Below are 26746 nucleotides of genomic sequence, written 5' to 3' on the forward strand. Positions count from 1 at the left end.
CTTCTTGCAGGCTGACACTGGCCCCCGACTGACTCTGAGGACAAGCCCCTGAGCTGCAGCCCCCACTCCCACCAGTAACTGATGGAGGGGTGCACGCACTATCCAAACTGGGGCAATGACCATCCTCCATGGGACTTTGGCAAACATATATGAAAGAGGCTCCCCTTCTTTCCTTTGAAACTGGGGCAGCTACGCTGGTCAGAGGGAAGCTTACAGCTGCTGCTGGCCACCACTGGGCACAGGCCTGCCTGAGCAAGAAGCTGCTATCAAGGAAAGTCGAGCCCAAGAGAGAGGTAGAGGGCATCAGACCAACATCATCTGAGTGTCCAGATCCAGATCCAGTGAAACTTTTCAGTTCTGGGAGCCAATCCAGTTCCTTCTTCTACACAAGCAGTTTGAACTGGCTGTCTGAATCTTGCAGGAAATGACTGATGTGACTATTCTCTGATTATTTTCCTGGTCCCACACTGCACGGGACCACAGAAACTGCTACTGCTCCACAGGTAGGGGATAATGAGGATTTGATGCCATCTTGAGACAGAACGCTGACAAAGAGCCAGTTCTCCAAGGACTCAGCTCTGCATCCTAGTCCCCAAACTGCAAAAACCGATAGAGGCCCAACCCTGCCGTGTTGGAGAATGGCCAGTTTGGTTCTGGAGAAGGAGCCTAGCAGAAGGGCTCTATCCTCTGCCTCCCCTAAGCTGGCTACCCAGGCAGAGGGGAGGGGGGGAGGGTGCCCTGACCTCTTGTAGGCAGAGTGGTCGTTCTTGACGCTGCACTTCATATTCTTCAGCTCATCCAAGACGGCGAACATGTTGATGAATTTGCCCAGGGTCAGGAGGTAGGCCTCGGAGACAAAGTCCTTCCTCCTCTCGGCATGGCAAAGGCGCTTCACCTCACTGCAGAACCGCTCGATGGCCTTACGCTGCAGGCAGAGGGGCAGCAGGTGAGGACGGGCAGCCCAGGGGGGTTGGCTCACTGTGCTCTCTGTGCGGAGCAGGACCAAGGCTTGTTCCCCAGGGGCTCTAGTCAGTGCCTGGACATGTAGAGGGAGTCATATCTGCTGGGAGGTCTTTCTCAGGGGAGTCCCTATATCCAGAGCTCGTTTCTAGAGAGCAGCCTGGAACCTGCGGCCAAGCGAGTCAAACCAATCAATTCATTCACCATGCCCTCTCTGAGAAGCATGATGTCTTACTCAGTTTTGTATCTAGCACCTAGGACAGTGTCCGGCACCAGATGGTAGAAGGTTAGGGACCAAGAGTGAGACAGACATTCAGAGAGAGATGCTAAGGCATCCAATTGAACATCTACTATGTGCCAGGAACCATTCTGGGTGCTGGAGTAAAGTAGGGAACAAAACAGAAAAAAAAAAAAAACAACTTTCTACCCTAAGGGGCATATATGCTAGGGAAGGCAGAGAACAAAACAAATACTCCATATTACAATGTGATACACATTATGGAGAAAAATAAAGGGGAAAAGGGAGGGCAGAGAGAGCTGTACACTTTAGTAGGAAAGATCAGAGAAGAAATAACCAAGATGTGACTTTTAGAAAAAAGTTTGAAAGAAGAAAAGGAGAAGGACAGGGATAACTGACAGAAGTGCATTCTGGATGGCCAGTGCAAAGGCCCTGAGGCAGGCATGTGCCTGGCATGTTTGAAGGATGAGAAAGCCAGTGGTTGAAGTGGAGTGAGCAGAAGGAAGAAACTGGAGATGGAGAGGGACCAGGGCCACTGGCTCTTGCAGGCCTTTGTGAGGGGTACGATTTCAACATTGAAGGAGTCAAGGAGAAGTGGGAGGGTTCTGAAACAGGATAACATGGTATGAATTGTATTTTAAAACGGTAGCTGTTGCAGTGCGAATACACTGTAGGGGGCAAAGGTAGAAGCAGGGAGAATCGTTATAGAGAAACAGAGAAATGAAAATATGTCCTCTCAAAAATGTATGCATGGATATTTACAGCAGCATTGTTTGTAACAGCCCCAAAGTGGATATAACCTAAATGTCTATAACTAATAAATACATAAATAAAATGTGGTAGATCCATACAGAACAGTGTTTGATCACACATTTTGGTATGTGCTACAAGATGGATGGATCTTGAAAACAGCGTGCAAAGTGAAAGAAGTCTGTCACAAAAGGTCACATATCGTATGATTCCATTTATATGCGATGTCCAGAACAGGCAAATCCATAGGGACACAAGATAGATTAGTGGTTACCTAGAGCTGGAGGTGGGGGGCACATGGAGGGTGTAATGGGTGGTGGCAAAAGGGTTATGGGATTTCTTTTTGAAGTGAGAATGTTCTCAAGTTGATTGTGGTGGTGGATACACAACTCTGTGAATATACTAATAAAAGTTGTTGAATTGTCCAATTTAAGTGGATAAATTGTATGGTAGGTAAATTGTACCTAAAAAAATCTGTTACCAAAAAAGGCAGCTGATCAATAACAAAAAACGGCTAATGCAGCAATTCAGAGAGAGACAGAGAGAGGAGGAGGTGGAGGAAGGAGAGGAGGGGGAGGAGAGGGAAGGGGGGAAATTCCTGTGAGCTTCACTCCACAGATTTGGTACACGCTACCCGCCAATCATTCCTTTCCTCCAAAGTGCAGACCAAGCCACACTTGCTCCTTCCAGGGTCTAGGTCCAATAATACTTTTTGTCATGATGGGAATGTTCCATATCTGCACTGTCCAACACAGGAGTCACTCACACGCTATTGAGCATGGAATGGCTGGTGCAATGGGGGAATGGAATTTTAAATTTTATTTAGTTTTAATGTAGAGAGTCCATATGGCTAATGGCTCCTGCGTTGAACAGCATAGTTCTAAATTACTGCAGATCCTCCCTTCTAAATATCTCATCAGAAGACCCTTAGTTAAGACCCTTAACCCTTAGTTAAGCACTTAATCAGTCTCTGGGTAGTTTTTTTCTCTCTTGGACCTGCCTTCCCAAAGAGATTAGGCTCCTAGGGGCAGGTCCAGGGTGCCAGTAACAGCAGCTGCCATTTGATAAACTGGCTCTGTACCCAGAGATCTACTTGGCTCTTTACAAACAGACCTCATTTATCCTCACTGCAAACCTGAGATTCGGCATGATTTCCAAGGCGAGAGAACTGAAGGTGCCAGATGTTAAATAACTCACAGGCACATAAGGACAGGACAGTAGAACCTTGGGTTTCTCTGCCTGGGAAGCCGGCCCTCCTGGCCTGGATGGCATGCACCTGCACCTTCCCCAGACATTCCCATCTCCCATTCTGGCCTGGGCAGAGCTGGGCGCAGGGCAGACATGCGGCCAGTGCTTGCAAGTATTTGCGAAGCTCAGCTCGACAGCAAAGCATGTGTATGCATGGAGTGTGTGGCGGAACTCCCGCCCCAGGGTACAGACTGGTCTTGAAGCGTTCATCCTGCATTCCTGACACAACCATGATAATCAACCTGCCTGCAGGATTTTCCCTTTGCCACTTCTGTTTAAGCAGCTTGCCCTCTTACCTTCCATTCGTGGAGGCCCTTAGCTCTCTTTTCTCTTTTCTTCCTTAAATGATAGTTCTTCCTGGCTTCCCAGCTGGTCTCCCTGCTGCCACTCTTCTCTCCCCTCCACCCCCACCCACCTCCCATCCATTTTCCACACAGCAGCCAGAATGCTGCTGTAAAACCTCAAATCAGAACATGTCACAAGACACCCCCAGTGGCTTCCATGGTGCTCGAGTAAAATCCACATATTCTTTTTATGTCCTACTTCCTGGTCCACAGTGCCCTGTAAGGGCCTGTCTACCTCCCCCCATCACCTTTGTCACCCGTCCCTTCTCAATCTGCAGTTTCCCTGGTTTCATTCTATTTGTTAAACATGCTGTGCTCCTACAGGCCCCAGGACCTTTACCTTTGTTGTTCCTTCCACGTGAAACCCTCTCCCTCCAATCATCACCCGCCAGCTTCTTTCTCACGATACACGTGTTCAAATGCCACTCCTGACAGCCCATCCCTAAAGCTGCACTATGTCACAGACACCCTGCACCCCAGAGTTATTATGTTTCAGTTTTATTTACTCACAGCACTTACTACACCCTGAAAAGGACTGAATATTGTTTATTGTCAATCTCTCCTTCTACCTGAAACACACTCATGTGCTCACTAGGATGTAAATCACAGGGAGAGAGGGAGGCTTGTTTGCCTTGCTCACCAAGGGGCACATCAGGGGTGCTCCAGAAGTATTTGCTCAAGGAATGAATACCATGGCTCAAAAATCCAGACCCCAGCATCTGGCAGAGTGAGGCCCTCTCAGGTCCCCTGATTCAGACCCACCCTTACCCCTCACCTGAAAGTACATGAACTTCATGAGCTTGGTGACCTCTGGCTCCAGCACCTCTACTGTCTTCTCATAGATCTCAACCCGGTTGGGCTGCTCATTGCATTTCACCTGTGGGAAGAGAGGAGCTCACACATCCTGCCTTGCCAAGGCAGCTCTGGTTCACGTCTGTTGTCTTGTTATCAGGGCCCGTCTGCACTCTCATAGGCATCTCGTTTAGGATGATAAATGCGGTGGTCACCCTAGTGAGCAGAGGACGGGGTAGCCCTGACTGTTGGGTATGGCTTGGAGGAACAGAACTGCCTGCCAGACACTGGCTGCAGGCAAGAAACCAGCTGGTCCTGAGAACGGAACCCTCCTTCCCTTCAATCTGTTCAGTGCCCTGGCCTCGAGCTGTACACACGCCTACATCGATCTGCACGGTCTCCTTCCTTCAGTCTTTCCCCACTCCTACCCCAGTGGAGCCCCACCAGGTTCTAAGCAGAGAAAAATGTTCCAGCCACTGTTCCAGATGCACCCGGGGTGAGGCCCCCTGGCCAAACTTGGCTCCATCAAGAAACCCCTTTTCTTTGCCCAGTGGTTTTCAACACATCAGTATCACATGGCAGATGTTTTCACAGCATGCACACCCGAGACTGCTAACTGGTCAACTGAAACAAGAGTGAGCAAAAGATAAGCGCAAGGACATTCTTCACATTGTTGCTTAGAAATTCTTAAAATGGTAGCAATAAGTTAAATATCTACCAGTCAATGATTAAATGGATACAGTACGATGCATTCATACAGTATCATTATAAAGCTGCTAGAAGGAATGAGATAGATCTACGGGAACTGACATGGAAAGATTACTACCATAAACTGACGGGTGAAAAACTTGCAGGACACGAAGTGTAATTCAATCCCATTTTTGGTCAAACAAAACACAGAACAAAACTGCGTGTGTGTTTGTGTGTCCATATATAATACAGGCATAGGGAATCTAAGAGTTCAAAGCAAACTGTTAACAAGCAGTTAACTCTGGGGGCTACGATGAAGGGGAAGAGAGAGGAATAGTTTCTGTTTACTTTACACACCTGTGGTTTGTTAACCTTGTTATAATAATGGGGCCCATGAATTACAGGATGATGGTAATTATAGTAAATGTAATATCTGTATGAGTCAACATGAAAAAGTGATAAAGAATTAGGTGGAAAAAGCAAGTGGCAGGACAATACAAATACAAAACACACTTTTATAAATGATAATTTCCAAAATAATATTCATAGGGACATTTATGATATTCGAGGGAAAAGATCCACGCAGCAAGGTATGCATGGTGACTATGCTTTGGTGGGAGGTGGGTCCAGGTAGTGGGGGTCAGGAGGTGGGGACATCTTGCTTTTTACTTTATCTCTTTCTGCAATGGTCTGGGTGTCATACAGGTAGCACATACTGCTTTTGAAGTAATGGACAATTTTTTAGGTTTATTTATTTATTTTGAGAGAGACAGAATGAGAAGAGGAGAGGCAGAGAAAGAGGGAGAGAGAGAATCCCGTGCTACGCTGTCAGCACGGAGCCTGGCGTGGGGCTCCATCCTGTGAGCGCGAGGTCATGACCTGGGCCAAAGTCGGACGCTTAACCGACTGAGCCACCCAGGTGCCCTGAACTGATATTTTTTAAGTTGTCTTCAGTCTCATGGGAAGCGCTCCAGATGTCGTGAGCAAGCACCCTTGGGTAAGAGGCCCTGCTTCCTTCCCTGCCATCTGGAGAGGCTCAGCTGTCTGGGAGGGGGTGAGGTGGAGGGCCGGAGGGCACCCGGCGAGGACGGTCTCACCTGGGGGATGGCCCGGGAACAGCTGCGCCAGGTATACAGCATGACTGCATACTCATGTCCTTCCTCCAGCATTTCATTCTGAAAAGCAAAACACACTCGGCAGGGAGAAACCACACGCACTGGAGCCAGCAGGCTCCTTCACGGCGCCCCAGATCCTCACGACTCACAGTGGTCTGGGGACCAGCAGCATCCACACAGCACGACCTGGGAAGCTTAGTAGAAATGTAGAGAGTCTTGGGTCCCTGGCTGGGCCTATGGAATCCGAATCTGCATTTCAACCAACTCCCAGGTGACTCTTACTCCCAAGGTGCTCAACTGAGCTTGAGAAGCCCTGGCCTAAATTATCCTCCTCAGACATCCAAGGGCTCTAGCAGCAGGCCACATCTTTCCAAGACGGAGGGACACATGAGAAAGAAGAAGGCAGGTCTGTTTGTGCCAAAAGCAAAAGTTGTATCAGGCATACTGTTAGCCAGAAAAAAGCAAGTAGCAAAACAGTGTGGACGGCAGATAGGTTCAAAAACCAAACAAAGAGCAATAATTATGAAAGTATGTTGTTGTGTACTGACAAATATTTGGGTGCAATACGCCCCAAGCTGGGAATAGCAAGCTGTCTGTGGGGCTGGATCAACGGGGGCTTTCACTTTTCGTATTATAGAGTACTCTTTGCCCTTTTATAAGAACGCTTGCTACTATTTCAGAAGCAAGAAAATGAGTAAGATAAACTTTTAAAAATAATGTACGGCAGATGGCAAAACCAATAACAGCATGGAAAACGAATCTGAAAAATACAGCGATGACTCACCTCACCTAGCAAGTGCTAAGAGTCTTAAACTCAGGGTCCAAATATCTGGGCTCAAATCTCAGCTTCCTCACTTGTTAGCCCTTCCCTTTGATCTTCAAGAAATCACTTAACCTAAAATTCTCCATTTAGTATCTGTTTAATGACAATGACAAAAATGACCTCTGAGAATTTTATGAGAATTCAGTGGATCTCTCTCTCTCTCTCTCTCTCTCTCTCTCTCTAGGTGATCTGTAAAGGGAGGTGAGAGTATTACTAGGAAAAAGACAGTCTGGCAGTTTCTCAAAGAGTTAAATACAGAGTTACAATATGACTGCAATTCTATTCCTAGGTACACACAGTCAAGACAAATGAAAACATAGGTCCACACAGAAACTTTTTATTTTTTTACAGTTTATTTATTGTGTGTGTGTGTGAGAGAGAGAGAGAGAGAACATGCCAACAGGGGAGGAGTGCAGAGAGAGGGAGAGAGAGAATCCCAAGTAGGCTCCTTACTATCAGCAAAAAGCTTGACGTGGGGCTAGGTCCCACGACCATGAGATCATGACCTGAGCAGAAATCAAGAGTCAGACACTCAACCGACTGAGCCACCCAGGCGCTCCCATATCTACACAGAAACTTGCACATTTGTTCGTGGCAGCATTGTCCTAACCATCAAGGAGGAGCAACAACCCAAATGTCCATTCACCGATGCCTGGATAAATAAAACGTGGAGATGTGGTACAGCCACACAAGGGAACAGTGTTTGTCTATAAACAGGAGTGAAGAGCCTATCCGTGCCACAGCACGGATCAACTCTGAAAACATCATGCCAGCCATAGAAGGCCACATGTGTCATGACCTGTTTAGATGAAATGCTCAGAACAGACAAGAGAAAGTAGAGTGGTGTTTGCCAGGGGCTGGGGAGAGACAGGAATTGGGAGAGACTGCTAATGGGCCCGGGGTTTCTTTTAATGCTGCAGAAATTAAATGGTGGTGACAGTTATGTGACATTGTGAATTTTACGCTATATGACATTCACAAAAGAAATAAAGAAGTATTACTAGACCAGCTCTCTTGTAAATGTTCACACTGATATGAAAATGAACCTTTACTGATTTTTTTATTCCATGTATCACATCTATTTCATAACATCTCCCTAGCGCAAGATCAGATTTAATTTGGAGTTTATTACTTACTGTAGTTTTGTTTTCAACAGCAAATGTCACTGATGAGTCATACTTTCAATTCTTAATTTGGAGAACTTTAAAAATCAATAACACATTGTCCTTGAGGCCAAAGAGAACCAAGATCAAGCCTGCGGGTCTGCTACTGCTCTTGCTTCAGAACAGATGTCAAAAAAGGGAAATGACAGTAACACAGGGAACATGTATTTACTTATTAGAACCAAATTGCCCACCAGCAGGGTGAGGATTCCAACTTTCACTCACTGAGTGCTTTACTGAGCACCCGCAGGTCCCAGGCTCTGTGCTATGTGCTGGGAACAAGGCAGCAAACAAGGCTCCCTATGAATAGTTCAGGTGACCATCAATCAGACGTGTATGCCTGGAGTACAGAGGTCAGGATGCTGTGGTAGAAAGAGCCCTAAGTGGGGCCTCAGGAGACTTAAGTTCTGGTCCTGGCTCTGCTTGGGTTCACCTTTTGCCTTGAAAATGGCACCGATCTCTCATTTACAGGTAAAGGGTTGGCCTAAATCACCTGGCTGCAATTAGTCACCTGGAGAACTTTGAAATCCTGATTCCCAGGTCATGCCCCACCAGAACTACATCATTATTCCCAGGGTAGGGGCTCAGGCACTGGTATTTTTTTTAATGCTCTCGAGGCAATTCCAGTGTGTAGCCCAGAAAAGGAAATTTGGATACAGAAAGAGATAGCATGCATGTGCACACAAAGAGAAACCCTAACCCAGGAAATCTCTGAACATTTTTGTCTCTGTGCCTTTGCTCATGCTGGTTCCATAACCTAGTGTGCCCTTCCTATCTCATCTCTCACAGAGAAACCTCTAACTATGTGGGACAGCAGAGTTGCATGGAAGGAGATCAGACTGGGAATCCTAAGTCTTGAATTCCAGTTTCAATCCTGTGACTTACTAGTTGCGGGATCATGAGCTTGTTAACTTCCCTAGGTCTGTTTTTTTCATCTCAAAAGTGAATATAAATGCTCCCTTTGCAAGTCATAGACTGTTGTAAGGCTCCAATGATACTATGTATGAGAATATCTTATACATTTTAAATCACGTGTATGGTTAACATATGTGTGTGTGCACTTTGTGTGTGTGTGTGTGCATAGAGTATACAAGGCCTACTCAAAAGCCCCTTCCTTCATCAAGCTTTCTCTGACCCTCTCAAGGACCCTTCAAAAACAGACAGGTTGGAACTTCTACCGTATCATTTACCTTTAACTTTGTGCATTTCTATTTGTCTACACAGACTAATCTAGAGCACAGGTTTTGTAGACAGACAGACCTGCATTTGGCAATGTCACTTGTTAGTGGCAGGACCTTGAGTAAGTTACTTAACTTTTCTGAATTTTAGCTTTTCCTGTTTGTAAAATGGATATTGTAATAAAACTTGTCTCACAGAGTGGGGTGAGAACTAATTCAAACAGTGCATTTAAAATATCTGCACAGAGAAGACATGAACAGACATTTCTCCAAAGAAGACATACAGATGGCCAACAGACACATGAAAAGATGCTCAACCTCACGGATCATCAAGGAAATGCAAATTAAAACCACAATGAGATATCACCTCACACCTGTCAGAATGGCTAAAATCAAAAACACAAGAAACAACAAGTGTTGGTGAAGATGTGAAGAAAAAGGAACCCTCATGGACTGTTGGTGGGAATGCAAACTGGTGCAGCCACTGTGGAAGACAAAATCAAAAAAAGAAATACTATATGATCCAGTAATCACACTGCTGGGTATTTTCCCAAAGAATATGAGGACAATAATTCCAAAGGATATATCCACCTCCATAAATTTATTGCAGCATTATTTACAATAGCCAAAATATGGAAGCAACTTAAGTGTCCATTGATAGATGAATGGATAAAATGTGGCATGTGTACACACACACACAAACACACACTGACAAGGAATATTATTCAGCCATAAAAAACAAAAAGGGGCACCTGGGTGGCTCAGTTGGTTGAGCATCCCACTCTTGATTTTGGCTCAGGTCATGATTCCAGGGTCATGGGATTGAGCCCCGTGTCAGGCTCCATGCTCAGTCCCCCTGCTCTGTCCCTCCCCCCGCTCTGTCCCTCCCGCGACTCATGCTCGCTCTCCCTCCCTCTCTCTCTAAAAACAAAATAAATCTTTAAACACAAAAAAGAACAAAATCTTGCCATTTGTAATCTTGCCATGGATGGATCTAGGGAGAATACTACTAAGTAAAATAAGTCAGAGAAAGACAAATACTGTATGATTTCATTTATTTGTGGAATTTAAGAAATAAAACAAATGAACAAAGGAAAAAAAAGAGAGAAGCCAAAAAAGAGACTCGTAACTATAGAGAGCAAACTGATAGTTAGCAGAGAGGAGATGCTCGGGAGGGTGGATGAAATAGGAGAAGGAGATTAAAAGCACACGTATGAGGAATGCTGGGTAATATGCGGAACTGCTGAATCACTACATTGTACACTTGAAATTAATATAACACCGTATGTTATCTACACTGGAATTTAAAAAATGTAAATAAAATATCTGCACAGAAAGTGTTCAATAAATGGTAAACTTGTCTATTTCCCACTTGCCTCATTGAGAATCAAGACTGGCCCCTCTCTGACCTTGCATATCCCCTCATTTAGCACAGTCTCTGTAGGTACCAGGTGCACAATATTTGTTGAACGAATGGGGCTGGGTATGGTCAGGCACGACTTTTAGCATATAACTGATACAGTGAGAGAGGTCCACTGAGCTGCATGAGGATTCTGGAATTCTTCAAATTCTGGTGCTGTGTTAGAATAAAAGCAATGAAAGCCCAAGAGGGAAGTGAGTGATCCCTCACAGATGGGTCACATACGGACCCATCAGACCATTGATTCTGCTTGTGAATGATTTAGGCCACCACCTTCCTTGAGTCAATAATATGTTATTCTACAGACACCATCTCTCTCTCTCTCTCTCTCTCTCTCTCTCTTTTGAGAAACCTTTTGCTTTGGTCAAGAGACAAACTGCCACACAGCCAGTAATCTATAAAGTATAAGGTAAGGCAAGATCTGATGATATGCTAATTCAAAAAGCTACAGAAGTTCAGGGATGGAGTGGGATCAAATTGGGCCCTCCTGTGAGTAGGATTTGCAAGGTTAGAAGACAGGGGAACATTGTGCCCCAGGCACTGGGAGGGGGTGGGGAAGCGCAGGGGAACAGGCTTCTGGAGAAGGGTCTGACTGAGGCAGGCAGCTCTCGGAATAGCTGAGCACTTGCCCCTCCTGTGCTGGCAGGGTCACAGCGACTTACCATGCTGGAATGGACCGTAGCCTGCTCAATGTACCTTGCAATTCCTGTGACAAATGCATTCCTGTCCTCAAAGTTTGTGTCAAAGTTAGCCTGTAGGAATTAGAGGAAGAAACATTTGTTGGTTGGAAAACAAGTCCAAGGCGGCTGGGTGTCCAGGGAACCCCACCGCCAAAAAATGCCACCAACTCTGTGGAAACCTATCTCTACATCATGCTTTGATCTTCCCCTGAGAAAATCCAACTCTGACTCACACTGGGCAAGAGCTGGCTAAACAGGGCCCGGATCTGGTTCTTCCCATTGGTAGTTAACCAGATTCACCCAGCTGAGGCTTGGAAGCAAATGCTTAAACTACATAATCCTAAAGAGCTGTGAAAAGTTAAGATGCGCATTGTTTTCATCCAGCAGTTGCCAAAATAGTTACCTGAGGCTGCAGATACGTACGTACAAGGATAATAACTGCAACATTTTTTTTTCTGATAGAAAAAACTGGAAACCATCCCAACATCCATTAACAGCAAAAGGCTAAATCAATAATAGTATATCTGTACGATGCACTTATAAGTACTATGTGGTGGTTAAAAACAAAATGATAGCATTGTAGTACTGTTATGGAAAAGTATCCATAATAGATTTCAAGTTCAAAAAGCCAAACCACAGAGCAATTATCTACAGTATGGTTCCCTTTTGGTTAAAAACATCTAGATCTATACATAATATGTACTTAAAAGTACAGTAAAAAGGGCTGTGTGTGTGTGTATAGTCATAGAGGGAAATTTTTATTTGTTATACTTTTCTGTATTGCTTGTAATAAAAAGACATGCACATAATTAAAAATTTAACCTGGGTTAGAAGACGTGAACGAGCCAAGTTTGTAACTTGAACCTTTAGGAATGTGCTTGAAAAAATCTAACTACTGAATGAAATTACAAATATATTATGCATTCATATTTAGTCTCATTTAGCAGCCCCAGAACTTAGAAAAGGTCAAACACAGCTAAAAATTTTATATTCACTTGTTCTTTCCTAACGTGGCATACTCACCCAGCATGCCCAGACAAGGGGCTATTTGCAAGGCTCACTCTGGCTCCCCTGATGCCCTTCCAGTCTCACCCTGGGGGGTTACGGTTTTGAACAATCTGATATAGTTTATCTCAAGCTCCCCTCTCTCAGGCAAAAGCAAACAATGGTGAGCGACTTCCCTGAGCCATTAGCTGCTGTGGGGAGCTGAAGAGCTCTTCTCACATACATGAAGGAAAAGTAATTACCCAGGCAGGCTCTAGAGGTTTCTAAATTGTAATATTTAATTCATGAGATCAGAGCTGCCAAAACCTTGGTTGATGCTGCAGCAAGAACAGCCAGGAAGGTATTTGGGGTCAGAGCAGATCAACAAGCCTTCCCTGGGGAGGAGAAATAGTCCTGGTATTCGTTTACTAGCTAATCTATTCCTCATACTCAGCTCCACCAGGGCACAAGGGACTCCATCAGCTCAGGACCTTTCACCTTCCAGATGCAGACCTCCCCCTTCCCTATGCCTTCAGGGCACACCCACTGAGGGGATCCGGAGTTCTGAACTCCCCGGTGCTCTGGGAGACTGACCTGGTACATGATGGAGGAAGGTGGCGGCTCGATGCATGGCTGCTGGTCGGGGAGGGGCAGCTCTTCCAGCAGGTCCACGTTGGACAGGGCATCTTCCAGGGTGACGTGGGTGGTCATGGCTGCAGTTTGTGTATTCTGCACTGAAGGAAAGGGAGAGAAGATAGGGTGGAGAATGTCAGGAATGTCAGGGGTGCAGGGGTGTCAGGGGTGTCGGAGGTGAGAACAGTCTCACCCGGTTCAGCTTCCTTCCAAAGAACAAAGGGGGTTTATTTACATGCATTGAGACCACTTCCACTTGCTACCTCTTCACAAGGTGCCTGCAACCCGTGCCTGATATTTGAGGATCTCTTTACAGTTTACAGGGTACTTTTTTATGTCTATTGTCTGGACTAAGCCTCACCACAACCCTCTGTGGTCAACATGGCAGGTGGTAAGGCAGCCACGTGACTGATGAAGAAACAAGACTCAGAGCAACTATATGTAGCACCCACACAACCACGCTAAGGGCAAAGGGCCTCACATAGTGCCTGATGCTAGACGTGGGCCTCGGCAGCCCCCAGCTCTGGTCTTCGGGAGGATATGTATCCGTTTCGCTCCTAAATAACCACACAGCACAAATACCCATGAGGGAAACAGCCATGATTATCAACCTGAATCCAGGGCCTAGGTTTTACAAGCTCATTAAGCTGGGACTACAAGAATTCAGACTCCAGCAAATTTAACCTTACTTACAAACACAAAGAGCCATGGTCTTCCTTGGCCTGGGGATGTTTTGTGAGGCACACCAAACAAAAAGCCCTAAACGGACATTTCCGTGTCTTGGGCCCTGGCAGAGCTCACTGGCTTTGATGAGAGCTTCACAAGGCAGTGCAGCTGATGGGGATCTGAACAACACAGTTACCCAACTCGAGCTAACTACTATTTTAAGAACTCAGCACCCAGCAAACAGAATACTCATTTTTTAAAAGCATACGTGAAACACTGATAAAAAAAAGATCATGACTTAGGCTATAAAATAGGTTCTCATGAGTTTCCCCAAACATGATGTCTTAGACGTCACATTCACTAAGTAGAGTGCAATACAATTAGAAATTGATAACGCAAATCATAGCCAAAAACCTCCCATACCTATGATAATTTATAAAAACATACTTCCAGGCTACTCATACCTAAAAAGGAATTCAAATAGAACCATACAACATTTAGAATTGAGCATAAATAAATGCCTTAAATGCATTTAGTAGAAAATAAAACAGTGAACCTAATTTTCACTCCAAAATCTAAAGAAAGAATAAAAATCAACCCAAAGAAATGAGAATGCCGGGACCGCTCATTACAAAAGCAGAAATAAAAGAAGCAAAGTACAGAGCAAACCAAAACCGAGTAGACCATATGAATAAAAGTCTAAAGACTGAGTTTACTAAGAAGATTCATATTAATAATGAGCTGACCCTTTAGCACACTTGAAAGGGAAAACAAAGAGAAAGCCCACTGTGTTGATAGGCCTGTAGCCCTCCCTTTCCCTCCCCAGTCCCAGGCAAGTGTGAGTGGGGCTTAGGGGCTGGAAGTTCATTAGGAAATGAACTGTCCGAGACCAGGGCGGAAAGGACCACCCACATGACTGACGGCGGGGGGGAGGGGGGGGGGGCGGCGGTCCAGGGGCTGTGAGAGGCTGACCAGCTGCAGAGTGTAACCAAGGGCGTGCTGCCCCTCACTGGCGTCTCCTTCAGGCCCACAGCTGGGGGAGCAGGTCAGGGCTGAGCAGCTACATAAGCTTCCATTTCACTGAGTTTTCTAACACACCGCCCTGCCGTGCAGGCTGGCAACAGTGAAGGCCACATCCAGTGAGGGCACAGGGAGCTCAGATGTGACTTCCCCTCTGTCCTCTGGAGGCGCTTGGCCTCATGAGGTTGGTTTCAGGTCCTCTCCATACTTAACGCTTCTTCCTATTCTCTGCCCTGAATTCTAAGTGTGGCATCCACAGCAAACCATTTGCCAATCCACATGCAAAAAATTGTCTTCTTTCTTACATTAGTATTTTTTTTTTTTTAGTTTATTTATTTTGAGAGAGAGAGAGAGCATGTGTGCCCACGAGAGCACGAGCAGGGGAGACGCAGGGAGAGAAGGAGAGAGAGAAATCCCAAGCAGACTATAGAGTATAGAGTCCAGCATGGGGCTCAAGCTCACGAACCATGAGATCAAGGCCTGAGCTGAAATCTAGAGTCAGACGCTTAACCAACTAAGCTACCCAGGTGCCCCTCTTACATTAGTATTAAGTTCATTTTATGGGAGGGATTAATAACTTTATAGAGCATAATGATCTACAAGTTCCAAAGCCCTAATAATTCTCTTCACTCAAATAATAATAATAATAATAATAATATTTCTTAAGCCCTTACACTCTGCCAAGCACTCCACTATTTGAATCTTGCATCAACCCTATAAAAGTAGGTGCTATGATTATTCCCATTTTACAGAAGAGTCAAAAGAAGCTCAGAATTTAAGTATATTTCACAAGGTCAAGTGCTGGTGAGTGTGGAGCTGGGGTTGGAACCCAGGTTTCTCCAGCTCCAGATTTTGTGCTGCCTTTCAAGTGCTCACACTTAACACTGCAAGGCTACTCATCCTGATGAAGATCAATCTCACACCAGCCTCTGTGCTCGATCTTTTCAAACACTATGCCTCAATGGTTCTGGGTTCTGCTTGTGCCAAAGAACCAAAGGAACAGCTTCTTAATAATAAAATGCCTGGGCTCCATCCCTAGGACCTGAAAGATGGTATTTAAAAAAATAGCCCTATCTTATAGTAAGAGAAGTCCAGACTACATGGAGATACTGTATCTCACTGATAGATTTGGCAAAACCCTGTAAGTCCGATGACATATACCTGTTGGCATGTACTTCTGTGGAGAACCAGGTCCTCTCAAACATTGTTGGTAAGGATATAAATGTAAAATGGCACAAGGAAGGAAATCTGGCAATATCTAACAAACTTATATGAGCATTTTATTCTTTGACCAGCAATCCCACTTCTAGGAAACTATCCCAAAGACACTTTGATAAAAGCACAAAAAGACATATGCACAAGGCTATTCATTGCAAAACTGCCTGTAATAGGAAAAGACTGGAAAATGAAAATGTCCCTCAACAGAAGACTGTCTGAACAGACTATGATACAGTCACACAGTGAGGTACTAGGCAACAGTAAAAGGAATGAGGAATCTATCTTACCCACAACTGTGGGGTCATCTCCAGGATATGGTGTATACAGTATACTGTCATTTATATAAGAAATCAGTGATGCATATACACACACAAATATTAAACAAACAATGGAAGGATAAACCATCTGATTTTAAAAAGTGGCTACCTATGGGGAAGAGCGATAAGCAAGAACATGGTTAAGGGGTTGGGGATAGAGGCTAGAATTCTTTGAATATACCTTGTTTTGTAGATTTGACTGTGAAACCATATATTTTATATAATTTAAAATAAAATTTAAATTTAAAAAGCAACTGCCACCCCCCACCAAAGTAAAATAAAACAAATGAAGGTATATTTATATTAGTTGTTGGCATAACTACACAGAAAGGACCTATTCCAAGTGATTTTAAAAATTCAGAAATTTGAGCCTACATTTCTGGTAGGAGATACTCTAAAAACAATGAAGTGTTGTAAAAAATATCTCGAGCTTTTTTCCACTAATTATACTGGTGTGCTGTTGCAGTGAGAATGTCCGAATGCAGTGTGAGGTAAAATAAATCAGTAATTATGGAATGCTCTACCATCCCTGGTGGTGTTGAGAACTGGCATTCTTGATGTGAGAGAAAGAGATATAAGACCACGTAAACCAAATAGTCCTGAATATGAATTCAAGGTTATCAATAAGAAGTCATCACATGATTTAACTTTAGACATACATATGTCTGTCTGTATGTATGTGTATGTGTGTTTATTTCCTAGTTCTGTGCCCCAAAAAGACAAAGACACAATGACCAACCCATGAGCAGTGAGCAACTTGAGTGCCAGGCTGTGGTCTGCAAATACCATTTCCTGCTAAAAACATCAATGCTCCTTGGAGAAACAGCTCAGTCCTGGTCTGGGACAGGGAATGTGTAAGAAAGGCTTAGAACAAGTTGTCGCAGCAGAAAGCAAGGAAGCAGCTCTCTATCTATGACTATGTCTGAGGGACCCAGGAGCCAACCTGAGGCAGCTTCTGCTGGCTGAGGATGGGACACTGTGCATCAGTTAGCATAACTCAATGCACTTGAAGCAGTGTCAAATATATCTAAATCCACGAGATCCTAAAGATACCTAATAACATTTTGGTTTTTATTACTTTGTTATTGTTGGAAGATGCCAGTGAACCAAACTTTGTGTTGAAAGTAGGTAAATAAAAGGAAAAAGGCAAGTATTTAATGTGCTTTTCCTATACAAACTGACCACTGGATAACCAAATTGCAGCCCCTAAAATGGAGAGAGGCACTGATTGATCATCAACTGCTAACATCTCTAAATTAAAAGACAATGAGACATTAGGTGCCTCCTGATGGAAAACCATACCATCATCTTATGAAAAACGCTGGACCCAAAGCGAAACGCTGGAGTCTAATCAAGCCTTTGACACTCATTCACAAGAAATGCATAGGACAGAAAAACATCTTAGAATATCACTACATTGATATATCACCACTGTGATATAAATAGTAAAATACAATCTATGGGAAACTCTGCAGGACAAATGACTCAGTGTCTTCAGCAAATAAATTCCATGGGGGGAAAAAAGACATGGAAGGGAAGCTATAGCCCATTATCAGACTATCGCAGTGTGTCCGTCACCTTATTTGGATCCTCTTTCAAACAACCCACCATAAGAAAACCATTTCTGAGGGAATTAGAAAATTTACTAGTAACTGGGCATCTGATAACATTAAGGAAATAGTGTTATTATTTTTGAGATATAACATCAAGGTTGTATTTGAAAAGAGTTATCGCCTAGAAATGCCTACTAAAATACGGATAAAGTGATACAGGGGTTTGCTTCCAAATAATACTAGAGGAGGAGGACGTGAGTAACAACAGAAGAAACAAAACTGGCCGTGAGTGAATAATTGTTAATGCTATGTGATGCTTACACAGGGATTTATTATATTTTTCTATCCAATTTTACAGAAGTTTGAAATTTTTCACGGAAACTTCAGGCTCAGTGTATATACACTACCAGCTCTCATCCTTCGTCTCTTCTTTCACCTTCCCTGACTCCTACTTGCCATGATCTTTCCCTTCGTCTTTCTCATGCAACCTGCATTTCTTCTGGACTTTTCACAGGCTTGACAATTACTCACCTACCAGAATAATCCCTAAGGCTTTCCCTTTAACACAGTAAGATGCCTGCACTTCCCTTGAAGAGAATCAGCAAATGACCAGCCTACAAGCCAGTGAATTAGGAGTCTTTATTTCAGTTAATGCAACCTTTCTTTTCTCCTTCTAAATGAAACTTCTCTACTGGATTCCTGGGTTTGTTTGCAGATCATTCACTGCCCAAGAGAGGAGGAAAGCAGACATTTTCTTTTAAATGTTTATTATTTTTGAGAGAAAGAGAGCGAGCACAAGTCAGGGAGGGACAGAGAGAGAGGGAGAAAGAATCTGAAGCAGGTTTCAGGCTCTGAGCTGTCAGCACACAGCCCGATGTGGGGCTTGAACCCATGAACCGTGACATCATGACCTGACCTGAAGTTGGACGCTCAACCCACTGAACCAGCCAGGCACCCCGGAAATCAGACATTTTTAACTCAACCACTATAAGTCACTGCCAACTCCATCCACATCAGTCAGAAAGAAAAAAACATTCTTGAGGTGCCTGGGTGGCTCAGTCGGTGGAACATCCAACTTCAGCTCAGGTCATGATCCCACAGTTTGTGAGTTTGAGCCCCATGTCGGGGTCTGTGCTGACAGCCAGGAGCTTAAGCTTGCTTCAGATTCTGTGTCTCCCTCTCTCTCTCTCTCTTCCCCTCCCCGGCTCATGCCCTGACTCTTTCTCTCAAAAATAAATAAACATTAAAAAAAAAAAAGAAAGAGGAAACATTCTGGAAATTTTAACATGTATACGTGAAAATAAGTACTTGTTTTCTGGCTCAAGTGTCCTGCCTATTATGCAATCTTCCAAGTGAGAATAATTCTTCATAGTCAGTCAATGAACATGTGACTCTTTTGCTACTTTGGAAGAGAAATTAATAAAAATACTTAAAAATTAACTGCATTCTGGGAGCATCACTTACCACACACAGCTACCACCTCCCAGGGTGGGGTATTCATGGCAGATTTAAACTCAGCATCTTTCTAACAAGCTCAAACACAGTGGCCTGGTTTCACCGAGAAGTAAGAACACTGGTCTCATGGGCCATCTGCTTCTGAGAAGGGCTTTAGGGGCACCAGGGCTGGGATGAACGATGGATGCTGGGCAGGAGGGGTGGGCCCCACGAAGGCCGGGTGGGTGCCAGGAGAACCTGGCTTTGGGAATGCAGGTTCTGACTAACCACACCCTAAACCCTGCTACTCTGTAAGCGAAAGAGTTGCACTGTCATTTTCTATTTGACTTTCTGGAAGGAAAGGGAAAACATAGGAAGATATTTTTACTGAAGCGGAATACCAGGCTAAGTATAGCAGTTGCGCTTGAGCTGCGGGTTCAAATCCATCATCTGCCATTTACTAGCTATATGACCATAAGCATATTACTTAACCTCTCGAGCCTCAGTTTCCTTACCTGTAAAAGGGTGATACTTAACAACAGTCCCTGCCCTCAGTGACTTACTCTGAGGGTTATATAACATTACAGGATGTGGAATGCTGCCCAAAGCAGGCACAGAGTAAATGTCAGCGGGTGGGTGGCCTCTTTTTAAACAGAGTGAATGGATGGATCGAATCTTGCAACAATTCTGTAAGAAAAGAGGGCATTATTATTATCTCCACTCCCAACATCGCAACTCTATAGGTCTTTCATACTGATTTCCTCAGTCACAACTACCTTGCAGTTTCGAGAGGACAGGTGTTGCTTTTGCTGTTTTTCTAAGGAGGGCCCGGTGTTACTGAGAAGTGAAAACGGTCTTTCAAGGTCATGTGGTCAGCTGGTGGCTGAGCTAGAGCAGAAAGGGGATATCTTGACTCCCAGTTCTGTGCCCTTTCTTCTAGACCACACCTACTTTTGTGCCTTTATAAAAGGCATACCAAGGACTTTCCTTTGGCTGCAGTTTGGCTGCTTTTTCTCTGCTTAAGAAGAACAAGATTCTGCCAACCCAGAAAGATTAGGGAACTGTCACCTTTGGGTCTCATAAATATCAAAAGGCCAGGAAATATTTTCCCTGAAAATCTATCCAGTTAGAAAGCAAACAACACAGGGGCGCCTGGGTGGCTCAGTCGGTTGAGTGTCCGACTTCAGCTCGGGTCATGATCTCTCGGTCTGTGAGTTCCAGCCCCGCATCGGGCTCTGCACTGACAGCTCAGAGCCTGGAGCCTGCTCTGGATTCTGTGTCTCCCTCTCTCTCTGCCCTTCCCCCACTCACGCTCTGTCTCTCTCCCTCTCTCAAAAATAAATAAACATTAAAAAAATTTTTAAAACAAGAAAGCAAACAATACATAATTTCAAAAAATTATAAATATATGTATATTTATATTTACAGATATTATATAAGTAAATATGTAAATAAATATAAAAAGGAGGCTTAGACTGTCCCCCTTAAAAAATATATTCTTGAGCAGCATTTCACGGAGCAAGGAAAAATTCAAAGAAAGAATCTGGAGTGTAGCCTGCTCTTCCATCATGAGTGTATGCTAAGTGTGTTGGGGACTGTGTGGGGCACCCAAGTTTGCTGTGACAGGATGTGGCTCCACAGGTCAGTATTTCCTCTGCTGCTGAGACCCTTTCACAGGCCAGAGTCAGCTTCTTCACAGGTGTGGGGGCCAAGCAGGGACACAGTCACCTGTGCACACTTTACAGGATTTCCATAGATGGCACCAAAATGGACTGTGTGGGTTACCCTGAACAGGCTGGAAGGAAAGAGTTTTATGAGAACACTGCACTTATCCACTGGTCAAACCTTGTGGCTCCAACCCCCGTCACAGCACTTTTAGTGTATTGCCTGTGGATAAAATAAAGCCATGGGTGAGGCCACAATGCTGAGCAAGAAGCCTCACAGTGGTAGAGGGAAGGGAGAGGCAGAGCTATGCAGGATGGGGAGGGACCACACAGGTGTGGGAATCTGAGCCACGTACAGAAGCAAAACTCTCTCTATATATTTTAAAATTTTTTAAATGTTTATTTATTTTTGACAGAGACAGAGACAGAATGCAAGTGGGTTAGGGGCAGAGAGAGAGAGAGAGAGAGAGAGAGAGAGAGAGAGAGAGGGAGAGACAGAATCCAAAGCAGACTCCAGGCTCTGAGCTGTCAGCACAGAGCCCGACGCGGGGCTGGAACTCACGAGCTGTGAGATCATGACCTGAGCTGAAGTTGGTCACTGACCCGACTGAGTCACCCAGGCGCCCCAGAACTCTATATATTTCAACAGCCTATAGAAGCATCATCAATATCACAGTACACAGAAGTCACCAAATTCCTCATACACTGCCAGAATGATCCTAGTGCTGGAGGAGACTGAAAGGAATGGTTACCTCCTTAAGAGGCCTTTCTGACTCTCCTACCTCCTATCGGAATTCACTTTCTCCTTTGGCCCTCATTAAACCCAGCGTGTCCCTACTTTCAGGGCATCCATAATGCTTTATTACACATTTTATCACATTTTCTCTCCTTGCCCTAAATGAAAAATTCCCCGAGGGCAGGAGCTGTGTCTAACTCACATCCAGCTTCCCAGTACAGTATGAAGCACACCCTTGCAGCTACATAAAGATTTATTCAATGAGTAGATTGGCCATTGAGCCCAAAACATCAAGAATTACATTGCTATGTTCAAGATACCAGGATTTTAAAATTGGGGAGCAGAAAAAGGAATATAAATAGGAAAAAAAAAACCTGTTTATATTTTAGAAAGAACTCCATTTTGATGGTTCAAATATTTAACATTTGAGCACTTAAAGTGAAAAGCTTCAATATTTTGTAAACACTTATCTATGAAATTAACTCTCTTCCTTCTATCACCATACGACCTTGATTTCGCTCACCCTTCAAGGTCTCTCCCTCTACCACATGATTGTTCCTTCCTTCCCTGGAACTCCCAGGACTTCTTAAGCGTTGGTGAGGTGGTGAAATCCGAACCCTCATACATTGCTGGTAGGAATGTAAACTAGTGCAGCACTTGGGAAACAGTGTGGCAGTTCCTCAAATTTTAAAACCTAGAGTAGCCATGTGACCCAACAATTCCACTCCTAGGTACATCAGCAGTACCTCCCTTGTGATGCTTTCTGCCTGAGAAGGGTCACGAGTACAGATACTTCCTCTTCCCATGTCAGGGCAACTGTTACTAATTGATAATGTCTTTATTTCTCAGAGTTCACAGGCAGCCTCGGAATCCTTCTCACGAAATACAGAACTCCAGGGGGCCAGTAGCAACCAATCTGTGTTCACCCATGAGAGAAAACATATATGCCCTCCCTAGGGTGGAATGATGCATGCATGTGTAAGCTTCATGAAGTTAGAGACCATTTCTCACCCATCTCTGAAAACCTCAGAGACCTTAGCAGAGTGCTGAAGACAGATTAAGCACTGAGGAATTATGGGATGAGAGAATGCATGAGCATACCCGAACCCCCTGACAACATTGGCAAAATGACATGACCTGAATTGGCCATGTCTTCATTTCTAGTTTTCCCATTCCTTCTCCTTGGCTACTGATAACACAGATAATTTAAATGGAATATGCAGTCATGCCCTATATAAGCCTGTACAATTATTTACTTAATATTTTTTTAAAAAGACTTTTCACTTTTACTCTATATATTAGAAGGAAGCTCATATTACAACCACTAATAGAGAACCAGTATCACTTGCCATAAACAGAGGGAAACTAAAAACAATGAAAACAACGGATGTCATCTGGAAATCATCTCATGTCCAGCACCGATACGTTCGTGAGAGGTGGTTTATCACGTGAGAGTGGGATGGTGAACTGGTTAGAATCCTGTCTGCCACTATTGGCTGTGTGATCTTGGGAAGATGACAGCACATTTCTGAGCCTCATCTTCTTCACCTCTGATATGAGGAATAATAACAGTTCCTACCTCATAGATTTTGAAAAACAAAAGCCCAGTAATCCATGTAAACAGCTTGGTAAGGTAGAGAGTGCTCAATAAAAGTTTCCCAACAAAACCAAATCCAGCAACATAGAAAAAAGATTATGTATCATGACAAAGTGAGACTTATCCCAGGAAAGGAAGACTGGTTCAACACCAACATCCCCCAAATCAATTAATGTGGGGCACCTGGGTGGCTCCGTCAGTTAAATGTCGGACTTCGGCTCAGGTCATGATCTCGAGGACCGTGGGTTCCAGCCCTCCATTGGGCTCTGTGCTGACAGCTCAAAACCTGGAACCTGCTTCAGATTCTGTGTCTCTCTCTCTGCCCCTCCCCTGCTCATGCTCTGTGTGTGTCTCTCTCTCTCTCAAAAATAAACAAACATTTAAAAGATAAATTAATGTGATAAGCCATATCATGGAATAAAGGACAAGTCCCACAGGATCACCTCAGTACATGCAGAAAAAGTATTTGACAAAAATCTCATACTCTTTCACAACAAAAACATTCAACAGACTAGGAACAGAAGGGAACTTCCTCAACGAGATAACGGACAGCTACCAAAAAATCCTATGGCTAATATCAGACTTAATGGTAAAAGACTGAATACTTTCCCCCCGAAAATTAGGAAGAAGACAAGGATGTCTACTCTCTCCATTTCTATTCAACATTGTACTAGAGGTCCTAGCCAGAGTAATTTGGCAAATTCTACGTACAAAATCCACTAAAAAACGATTACAATGAATAAACATGTTCAGCAAGGTTGCGAGATACAGGATCAACACACAAACATCAATTATATCTCTATACATTAGCAATGCACAATCAAAAAATGAAATAAAAAATAATTCTATTTACAACAGCATCAAAAATAATATAATATTTAGGAATAACTTTAGCAAAATAGAGGTGTAAAATGTATACTCTGAAAACTGTAAAACATTGTCACAAAAATTAAAGACCCAAATAAATGGAAAGCTCTCCCATCTTCACAGATTGAAAGACTTAATATTGTTAAGATGGCAATCTTCCCTGAATTGATACAGATCTAATGTAATCCCGATCAAAATCCCAGCTGGTGTCTGGGAAGAAACTGACAAGCTGATTCTAAAATTCATACAGAAATTCAAAACATCCCTAAAAAAGAACAAAACCAGGGACACACATTTCCCAATTTCAAAACTTACTACAAAGCTACAGTAATAATTAAAACAGTATGGTAGTGGTATCAAGATATGGAACAGAATTGAAAATCTAAAAATAAACTCACATTTATGGTCAATTGATTTTTTAAAAAAATTTTTTTAACGTTTATTCATTTTTGAGACAGAGAGAGACACAGCATGAACAGGGGAGGGGCAGAGAGAGAGGGAAACACAGAATCCGAAACAGGCTCCAGGCTCTGAGCTGTCAGCCCAGAGCCCGACGTGGGGCTCGAACTCACGGACCGCGAGATCGTGACCTGAGCCAAAGTTGGACGCTTAACCGACTGAGCCACCCAGGCACCCCGGTCAATTGATTTTTGATAAGGGTACCAAGACAATTCAAGGGGGAAAGGATACACTTTTCAACAAATGGTGCTGGACAACTGGGTATCCACATGCAAAAGAATGAAGGTAGACTTTGACCTCATACCACACAACAAATTAACTCAAAATGGACCAAAGACCTAAATGCAACAGCTACAACAATAAAACTCTTAGAAGAAAACACAAGAGTAAATCTTTGTGACTTTGGAATACATAATAACATCAAAAGGACAAGCAGTGAAAGAAAAAATAAACATATATTTGATTTTATTAGCTATTAATAGACACTATCAAAATTAAATGTAAAACTTTTGTTACTTCAAAAAACAGCATCAAGAAAGCAAAAGACAACCCACAGGATGGGAGAGACTATCTGGAAGTCATATACCTGTTATATGTGTAGAGGATATAAACAACTCTTAAAATTCAATAATAGAAAAGCAACCCAAATGGGCAAAGGATAGACTCCAAAGAAGATATACAAATGGACAAAAGCACATATAAATTTATTAATATCTTTAGCCATTGAGGAAATTCAAATCATAATCACAGTGAATTATCACTTCACATCCACTGGAATAGCTTAAAACCAAGAAGACAGATAATAACAAATATTGCTGAGGATGTGAAATTGGAACCCCCCTATTGTGCTGCTAGGAATATAAAATAGTGCAGTAACTTTGGGAAATAGTCTGGCAGTCCCTACAAGTTATAAATATATAGTTACCATAAGATTAAGCAATCCCATGCCTAGGTATAATCCTGAGAATTGAAAACATACATCCACACAAAAACCTGTATATGAATGTTCACTGCACCATTATTTGTAGCAGCCCCAAAGTGGAAAAAACTCAGATGTCCATCAACCGATGAGTGGATAAATAAAATATGGTATATCCACACTATGGAATATTATTCAGTTGTAAAAAGGAATGGGGTCTAAAGGCATGGGCTACAACATGGATGGACTTTGAAAATCTGCTAAGTGAAAGAAGCATAATATGCTTTTTAAGGAAATGTCCATGGTAGGCAAATCAAGAGAGACACTAAGTAATTAGGGGTTGCCTGGGCTTAGGGTGGAGACTGGAGGAAGTAGGTGGTGCTGCTGATGGCCATGAGGTCTCTTCTTTCCGGGGTGATGAAAATGGTATAAAATTGATCAGGATGATGCTTGCATAACTCTGTGAATATACTAAAAATTACTGAACTGTATGTTTCACATGGGTGAACTGCAGAACATGTGAATAATTCAAGCCGTTACAAAAAAAGTGTTAGTATTTGCATGAGTGCTTGGGGAAACATTGGCTGTAACATAAGCAGGAATGGTACAAAGAGAGAGGGAGGCGGGGTAGGAGCTTGGGGAGTCTGGGAACTATGGTGCGCCTGACTAGCAGAGACTGTGTTGAATAGAAATCACCAGAAGAGGTGGGGGAGAAACAGAAAGCAATGGACACACCCACAGTACCCCACGGAGCAGCCTCTAGACTGCAGGATGAGCTGGACCACCCAAACCAGCACCTGCTCCCAAGCCTTCCACCCCAACCCTGCTTCTGTTACACTGCCAGATATCTGTCAGGTCCTGGCTGCCACACCCCGGAGGAGAGACTGCTCAGACAGGAACCACCTCTGAGCTGGGGGGATGGGCTTTGAGGTTTAGAATGAGAACAAGCCAGGTTTGTAGGTCTCCTCCCTGAGGACACTGAGGCTGAGAGACGAGATGGACCTATACAAGGTCACTTGGCTAGTTAGGGACAGAGCTGGGGCTAACTCTGTAACTTCCTGGGCAGACAAGAAGATCTAATACAGTAACAGATACGATAGAGCTGTTAAAAAAAAAAAATTTAAAAGGAGGAATATTAAATAGGAAGGAAGGAAGGGAGAAAATTCTAATTTTGCAATAAAACAAAAAAGCCATATAAGAAAGGAGATAAATGAAAGGACATTACTTAGCTCTCTTGTGATTTACACACATCTCACATTTACAGATTTTAATAGCATA

The 26746-nt window shown here is 43.6% G+C and overlaps 1 protein-coding gene across 7 annotated transcripts in view; it reads right to left on the minus strand.

Moving 5' to 3' along the window:
- CYFIP2 (cytoplasmic FMR1 interacting protein 2) overlaps positions 1-26746 on the minus strand; it is a 128042-nt gene that overhangs the window by 93950 nt on the left and 7346 nt on the right. For 3 of the 7 annotated variants that reach the window (XM_053199678.1, XM_027077786.2, XM_027077787.2), the window contains exons 2-6: positions 12980-13119; positions 11384-11473; positions 6120-6197; positions 4316-4417; positions 744-925 (exon numbers count right to left, since the gene is read on the minus strand). In XM_053199678.1, coding sequence (XP_053055653.1) covers positions 744-925; positions 4316-4417; positions 6120-6197; positions 11384-11473; positions 12980-13096 — 569 coding nt within the window. In that variant the 5' untranslated portion in view covers positions 13097-13119. Of the gene's footprint in view, positions 1-743; positions 926-4315; positions 4418-6119; positions 6198-11383; positions 11474-12979; positions 13120-19741; positions 20322-21011; positions 21114-26746 lie in introns of those variants that run through there. The other 4 variants (XM_027077760.2, XM_027077775.2, XM_053199654.1 and 1 more) reach the window with 3 other exon arrangements.

Source organism: Acinonyx jubatus, chromosome A1, assembly GCF_027475565.1.
Source record: "Acinonyx jubatus isolate Ajub_Pintada_27869175 chromosome A1, VMU_Ajub_asm_v1.0, whole genome shotgun sequence".
Taxonomy (NCBI): Eukaryota; Metazoa; Chordata; class Mammalia; order Carnivora; family Felidae; genus Acinonyx; species Acinonyx jubatus.